Here is a 7,945-nt window from a genome sequence, read left to right on the forward strand (position 1 = left end):
CTGCCGCTCTGCCTACTTGTGCTCTCTCTCTGTCAAATAAATAAATTTTTAAAAATCTTTAAAAAAAAAAAAAAAACTATTCTTCACCTTCTGTCCAAATAGATTGGTTTCAGGAATTGAAAATGCTGATTAAAATAATTCATATCTCATTACACATTTTCTGGAGTCTCCGAAGATTTGAGATAGATGGAACATTTTCCCTTTTTAAACTGTTCATTAGTAAACAATTATTCAATACTTATGCTGTTTTTGGCACTGGGGTTTCAGTAAACAAAACTGCCTTTTTGGAGCTTACATTCTACTGGTGGAGAGAGAGAGACAAGCAGGATCCGATGGGGTCGGCAGCCAGGCCTTTCTGAGGATGTGGCATTCTGTCCGAGATCTAAGCCCTGAGACTGTCAGAGGAGACACAAGGTGTAGAACCTGTGATAGGATATTTATTCCAGCCACATAATGTTAAAGATGGATTTGAGACAGCTGTTTGATCATATTAAATGGACTAAGTCATAAACAACAATTATATTTTGTTTTTAAAGAATTTTATTTCAATTCTAACTTAATTTTATTTTACCCAATAGGGGCCAGAGTTACTGAGCAAATACATTGGAGCAAGTGAACAAGCGGTTCGGGATATTTTTATTAGGTTGGTTCCCTGTGACGGTTTAAGTAACCAACACTGTGATTTATTAATAAGCTTGAGAATTGTTTCTCCAAATACACTAACATTTTTGATATTAAATTTTGAAAATTTTATATTTACAATAGAAATATTTACAATAGAAATATTCATGAAATGCTGAAAGTAAATCATAAGTGGTTATTCAAAGGAATCTCCAAGTAATATGAAGCACTAATTACTCCAGTTTAAGTTGGCCACATGCAATGTTAGTTTCTTTTATAAATTATTTATTGTGGCATTTGTATAAAATACAGAAGCTAGTATTTAAGAATGAAAGTAAGATTTTAAATTTAAACTACTTTGTGTCATTCTAAAATTTCATTATAAAATACATTTGGAGAATATAATGTCCATATATTTTTTAAATGAAATGAACTCCTGTATCTCCACCACTCAGTTTAAGCAGCAGAACAGTTACAGATAAAGGCAGTCACCACACGGTGACAAATTTACAATTTTAAAATTGTGTGTATTCAGTAAGGTAGCTTCAAAATATTTAAGGCAAAAATGGGTAGAATTGCAAGGAGAAATGGATAAATCTACCTTCATAGAAGATTTTCATAGGTCTCCGAATATTTAAACAACATACTCAAGATTGATCTAAGCATATGTAGAACAGGTACCCAACAACTGGAGAATAGTCTTTTTAGGCACACCTGGATAGTTTTTGAAAACTGGCCCGATGGGCCATACATAGCAACAGTAAGTTTCAAAGACCCAGTTTACTGAAAACAAGGATAATTACAGAGTTTGCCTTCCTTAAGAATTTGCTATAAAGACTTACACACATATATATACACACACACAATTATTACTTTGCAAACTCTGAAGCCTTATTCAAATACGAAACCTTGTTTTCCCCAGAGCGCAGGCCGCCAAGCCCTGCATTCTTTTCTTTGATGAATTTGAATCCATTGCTCCTCGGCGAGGCCATGATAATACAGGCGTTACAGATCGTGTGGTTAACCAGCTGCTGACTCAGTTGGACGGAGTGGAAGGCTTACAGGGTAATAACTGTAAATACAGAAATATCTTATTACAATAATTATTTCACCAGGATTTAAGTAAAGACTATTTTCCCCCCAGGTGTTTATGTATTGGCCGCTACGAGTCGCCCTGACTTGATTGACCCTGCCCTGCTGAGGCCTGGCCGACTCGATAAATGCGTATACTGCCCTCCTCCTGATCAGGTGACAGTTTCCTACTTAGAGTCTAAAGCCCAACAAATGCTACTACACTCTTGCCTCGTGAACTTTACTTCTGCCTGGTACTAGCAGTTGTCCTTAGAAGAGCAGCTTTAGGCAAGGCTTTAGTCACAGATTCCAAATTAGATGCAAAACCTAGCCATTTCCCTGCAAGTCGGAAAAGTCTGTAGTCTGTCCACACTCCCTGTGTCCAAAGGTCACACAGCTCCTTATCCTGGCAAGACTCTAAACAGGTTACAGAGAGGTAAGATTTTAACTGTTCTTAGTCTGTGTTGTCCTCCCTCTTGTCCCCAAATTTAGAAACTAACGAATATGTTACTTGTAGCTATTAAATTTTTTCTTTTGAAACACTTTCTTGGCTCATTTGCCGAAATCCAGAAAAGCAGCACTGTGTGAGTAAGAAAGGATTTACACCGAAGGGTTAAGAATACTGATTTTCATTCATTTTCCTGTCTCTGCTGTTAGGGAAAAAGCTTCAGAGGAGAGAGAGATTAGTGGGACATCTTCCAGCTTGTACTGCTTATTAGAGATGTAGTTAATTTGTAAAAAAACATAATACAGGTTAAAATAATATTTAACTTTATTTGTTAAGTCAATTAGCTTTTCTCCCTTCAGGTGTCACGTCTTGAAATTTTAAACGTTCTCAGTGACTCTCTACCTCTGGCAGACGATGTGGACCTTCAGCACGTGGCCTCAGTGACCGACTCCTTCACGGGGGCGGATCTGAAAGCTTTACTTTACAACGCGCAGCTAGCGGCCTTACCCGGACAGCTGCTGTCCTCGGGGCTCCCAGTAAGTCACAGCCGGAGAGCCGTGCGGTTTTCAGAGCGTAAGAGCAGTTCAGTGTCAGCATGTCAACCTTATAATTGCTGTTTTTTGACAGCTTTAGTAAAACTGTATGGAAATTTACCTGTAGGCAAATGGGTCTATCGTTGGAATTATTAGCTCTGCAGAGAATCTGTAATTATGAAGTGTTCAGTGTCTATTTCTTTAACGTTACCTTACTAGTAAAATGTTGGTGAATGGAAGGATATTATTTCAACTGGGATATCATGAATTAGATAATATAAACAGAAGAATATTTTTAATTGTTTTATACTTTAAAAAAAGTATTTTGAAGCTCAAACTGGCCCATAGGAGCCGCTTGTGGATGGCTTCTGTGTCATCATTCTTTGATCACTGACTTTATTCCTGATGGGACAAGGTATTCTGGTTTACCTTACACTTTCCGTACCCCAGACTTAGCATCAGCCTTTTCCTCTCAGGATAGTATTTAAATTTTTGCAGCAAATAATTTGACTTCTGCTACATTAGAGACTTTATACTTTCGAGGAAGGGTTTTCCTGTGTACTCCTCCCCGCTACATTCGGTTGGAAATGCTCACAGGGCCTAACGTTCCTAAATCAGATACTGTCAGGTTTTTGCTCTTTGTTTTGGCAAGCCACTGATGTTCTCCACCCCCTTATAAACACGTTTTCTGTTGGTGAACACACTGGACTGATAAAGCACTGCATCGCGTGGTTGATTCATCATTTCATAGTTGAAAGATTCATACAAATAAAATGCAGGGGTTTGAATCCCATGTACACATTCGATTTTAATTATTAAAATAGTAGGTGCCTCGGAACCATAAGAAAATTGGAGCCAGAGTTTGGCTCAGTGCCCGTTTCCGGAGCGCAGGTGGTTTCCTTTCTCTAAGTGTCAGGCGGCCGGCCTCGCTGGTCACCGAGTCCCGGCCACGCCGGCTCACACGGCGTTCGGGCGGCAAGTGTTCAGTCGGGGCCGGGCTCGCAGGACCGCCGTACCGTGCGTGGGGAGAGCTGTAACGCCCGTGCCGTCTGCAGCCTACAGACCGGCCCGAGGGGCTCCCAGAGGACACAGCGTGGACGAGAGCCCTGTTCAAACACAACACTTTCGAAAATGCTGTGTTATTTCGGAGTTGTAGATTATTTAGGTCTTTACAACCGTTGTCCTTTTGTGTTTCAGGACGGAAGTTCCAGCTCTGACAGTGACCTGAGTCTGTCTTCAATGGTTTTCCTTAACCACAGCAGCGGCTCTGACGACTCAGCTGGAGACGGGGAGTGTGGCTTGGAACAGTCCCTGGTTTCTCTAGAGATGTCCGAGATGCTTCCAGATGAATCAAAATTCAATATGTACCGGCTCTACTTTGGAAGCTCTTACGAGTCAGAACTTGGAAACGGAACCTCCTCTGATTTGGTATCTTGGGCGGTAGCCGTTGTACAGTTGTGATATCTGAAGCCGTAGGGTGGTGTAAAATCTAAAATCTAACCAGCCCCGCCTGTGCTTTCTGGCTGGTTCTTCAGTAAAGTGGTCTTGTTCTTCCTGACCCGAACTAGTCCTTTCGTCCCTGGTGTAAGGGCTCTGAGGCGGAGCTGGTGGTGAGCCTTCCGTTTCCTGGGCATCTACCTCCCTTCGTTAGTGGTTTTAAAACATCTTTAGCACCAGATCCATTTTATATTACGCTCTGGTATCATTAAGATAGTTGAAGATAATGAGGAATTTGATGTAATGTTGCAACAAGGAAAACGTTTAGATTTCATAGGGGCAATATCCTTGCTTTTCTAACTTAAAAAATGTTACATGTACTGATAAAGTAGTTTTGGGAGGATGGGTGTTAAATGCTATTTTAAGTATATTTAGTTCTATTTTTGGTTTTTGCACATCTGCTTTATTCAGGTTTTTAATCTAAAAGTGAACCATTTTTATTCCCAAGAATGGTAAGCTGTTGTTCTAGCTCTAGTCTTTGTTTTCTGTTTAACTTCTCTGCAGCTGTTCCAGACCTTATAGTATACAAAACTTAGAATAAGGCACATTTGGAACCTACCCTGAGGGCATTAGTGTGGTGGATTTATTACTACCCAAGCATTAAAAAACCCTTGTGGCAGTTTTCACCCTGTGTTGGTTCAGCAGCATATAGAAGATGAACATACTGTGAACTTGTTTAATTCCAGTTAATCAAATGTAAGCTTGTCCATGTTAAGGTTTTACTACTTCAGATTTTTAATTTGATCCTTGATACATATACCCTTTTCTCCCGCTCTTTTCCTCCCTTTACGCTTAACTATGCAGAGCTCACAGTGCCTGTCTGCACCGAGCTCCATGACGCAGGATTTTTCTGGAGTTCCTGGGAAAGAGCAGCTGTTTTCACGACCTCCGGTGTTGCGAACAGCCTCTCAGGAGGGTTACCAAGACCTCACCCAGGAACAAAGAGAGCAGCTGCGGGCAGAGATCAGCATCATCAAAGGCAGATACCGGAGCCACAGTGGAGTATGGCTTATCTCCCCTCCCCCCCCCCCCCCGCCCCTGATAATTGTAAAGACTAAAAACTGTTCCTTTTTTGATGTGTATTTCGGTCAGTAACTGAGCTCTATTTATAAAGAAGGGACTGAAACACATTGATCAAATGGTTATGTGCATCCCGCTTTGAAACAATTTTTAGTAATCTTACGAGAAAGGGAATGTACAGTCTCCTGAAAAATGGGCTGCAGCTTTTCCCATCACAGCCCTATATTAACCTTGTGTTTTCTTTTTTATTTAAGGAGGATGACTCCCTTCACCAACCAGGACCAGTCAAAACCAGTCTGGCTATTAGCCAGTCGCATTTAATGGCTGCTCTCAGTCACACGAGGCCATCCATTAGTGAAGATGACTGGAAGAATTTTGCTGAACTGTAAGTACTGGATTCGGGAGTAAAGAAATTACAGGGGACCGTTCACTTAAACTTGGAATATGTAAAGGCCCCTTCAGAACAGTAGCTGTGCATTTTTATTTTTTTTTAAGATTTATTTATTTGAGAGAGCGAGAATGAGAGAGAGCACATGAGAGGGGGGAGGGTCAGAGGGAGAAGCAGGCTCCCCGCCGAGCAGGGAGCCCGATGCGGGACTCGATTCCGGGACCCAGGCGCCCAGTAGCTGTGCATTTAAACACCCCAAAACTTTGAGTATTGAAGTAAATATCAAGTGAACCAGATAATGAAAATTCATCTTTTGATTTATAGTGAACTGATTTAATTTTAAAAGCTTTATTAAAAGCTCAAATAGTTTGCCAGAACCGTTCCGAAATAAATACATTCAAATTTATTCACTTGTGGACCATGGTCACACACATTTGGATTTATAGGTTTCTTCCAGTTGGCTCTAGACCCATAGATTGGCGACCACTCTAGGTAAAGGATTTAGTAAGTAAGTTACAACCCTTTCTTGAAAGTTTCATTTTGCAGTACTTGAGATGGGCAGGTGTGTGAACACTGTGAGGGCAGAAAAAACTTCCCTTCTTGCCTATGTTCTTTGGCTGGTCTAATAATTAATTGAAAGAAAATAAGAGAAAAATAATTTCATACATACAAAGTAGGAAACTCAGGCAATTAAGGTTTAGACACCATCCTGAGCTAAGGAAAGAGACAGGCCTGCAGCTTCAAAGGGGAGGAAGGAATTCATAGAAGATGAGAAGAGCAGATGTTTTCCCTGCTCTGCAGTACAAAGAAGTTCGCTCTGGTCAATAGGGAACCTAAATTCGTCTAGGTAGTTAAGGAAGGTAATCTTGATTCCCTTCAGCTCAAAATAGTCCACATGCCAAAGCGGACCATTTTGGGGGGGCATATTCTACTCCCCAATAAGTATATATTCTTATGTATTTATTGTAGAAAAATGAGAAAACAATAAGAAAACAAATTTGCCTTCTTCCCACCCCTCCCAAAGCATATTGTTTTTCCCACTAAGCCCCTCTGCACCTGGTGCTATATAGTGCAGTATTGGGACTTAAGTTGCTTCCAGGTTTTCACTATTACACCTGTGTGCTAATGACCACCGTTGGAGCTGAAGGTTTGCACAGAGCCTCAGCTGAGGCTGAGGTAGCATCGTTACATCACAGGATGCTCACATCTTAAAGGCTTACTGCCTTCCAGACACACTGCACAACACAGTACATTGAGAATAGCACCGCTCTAACATCGGCCATAATCCTCTCTCTCTAAACTTGGCCCATGTACTTGGAGAAAAATCTTGTTTAACAATTTACATCTTTGGGGCGCCTGGGTGGCTCAGTTGGTTAAGCGACTGCCTTCGGCTCAGGCCATGATCCTGGAGTCCCGGGATCGAGTCCCGCATTGGGCTCCCTGCTCAGCGGGGAGTCTGCTTCTCCCTCTGGCCCTCCCCTCTCTCATGCTCTATCTCATTCTCTCTCTCAAATAAATAAATGAAATCTTTAAAAAAAAAAAAATTTACATCTTTGATTAAAACAGGTTCTTTAATGTCACTGCCATGTCTGTTTTTTCTAACTTGTGTCTTTATCCCCTTTGATTGGAATGTTCAACTTTCAAAAATAAAGAACTCTAACTTCTGTTAGTTTTTTCCCTTTTGTTAATATAATCTGTCTGCAAACAATTCCCTTTTGTGATTTTAGCATTTACATTTGTTAAATATCATGTCATTTTTTTAAGGTATGAAAACTTTCAAAATCCAAAGAAGAGAAAAAATCAAAGTGGAACAATGTTTCGACCTGGACAGAAAGTAACTCTAGCATAAAAGATGCTCAGTGATTTTGCTGGCTTGTTCCTATGTTGTAACAGTAAAAATGGTGTCTGAAAAGTTCTTTTTAACAAATTAACTTAATCTATAAAATCACAGATTGGTAAACCTCTGATTATGTAATAATCAGGAATACTTGAAATTAATATGGTAGAATTGGGATATTTATAACAGATTCTGTATCTTATTTCCTATAAATCTAAATTAAATCCTTAGTAAAATTAATACTGTGCAAGTGGTGTAACTAATTTTTTTCCTCATCTGCAGTAAATACATTTCTTCGAACTCACATATTCAGCATCTTCCTTGCATTTGACAAATCTTGGGCTTAGCAACTATGACCATTTGGAAATGTCCTACTGATCCAATGATCTGTTCTCTCAGAACAGGTAGACTTCACCCACAAATTCAAGTAAATGTAATTATTCCCTCCACCAAAAATGAGATCGCATCCCCCTAATCTACGATATGCAGCTCCCAGGCCAGGTCCTTGAATGCTGTCCATTCCTCCCCTG

At 40.3% G+C, this 7,945-nt stretch overlaps 1 protein-coding gene across 5 annotated transcripts in view; it reads left to right on the top strand.

Annotated features, from left to right (window-relative positions):
- Positions 1-7,665, top strand: part of PEX1 (peroxisomal biogenesis factor 1) — a 70,726-nt gene extending 63,061 nt beyond the window's left edge. For all 5 annotated transcript variants that reach the window (XM_045864713.3, XM_064575270.1, XM_064575272.1 and 2 more), the window contains 8 exons: positions 579-643; positions 1,544-1,686; positions 1,766-1,869; positions 2,500-2,676; positions 3,871-4,101; positions 4,975-5,172; positions 5,445-5,575; positions 7,343-7,665. In XM_045864713.3, coding sequence (XP_045720669.1) covers positions 579-643; positions 1,544-1,686; positions 1,766-1,869; positions 2,500-2,676; positions 3,871-4,101; positions 4,975-5,172; positions 5,445-5,575; positions 7,343-7,427 — 1,134 coding nt within the window. In that variant the 3' untranslated portion in view covers positions 7,428-7,665. The remainder of the gene's footprint in view (positions 1-578; positions 644-1,543; positions 1,687-1,765; positions 1,870-2,499; positions 2,677-3,870; positions 4,102-4,974; positions 5,173-5,444; positions 5,576-7,342) is intronic.
- The last annotated feature ends 280 nt before the right edge of the window (positions 7,666-7,945 follow it).

Source organism: Mirounga angustirostris, unplaced genomic scaffold (genome assembly GCF_029215605.1).
Source record: "Mirounga angustirostris isolate CCGP_5_RB_7025 unplaced genomic scaffold, mMirAng1.0.hap1 SCAF_12, whole genome shotgun sequence".
Classification (NCBI taxonomy): Eukaryota; Metazoa; Chordata; class Mammalia; order Carnivora; family Phocidae; genus Mirounga; species Mirounga angustirostris.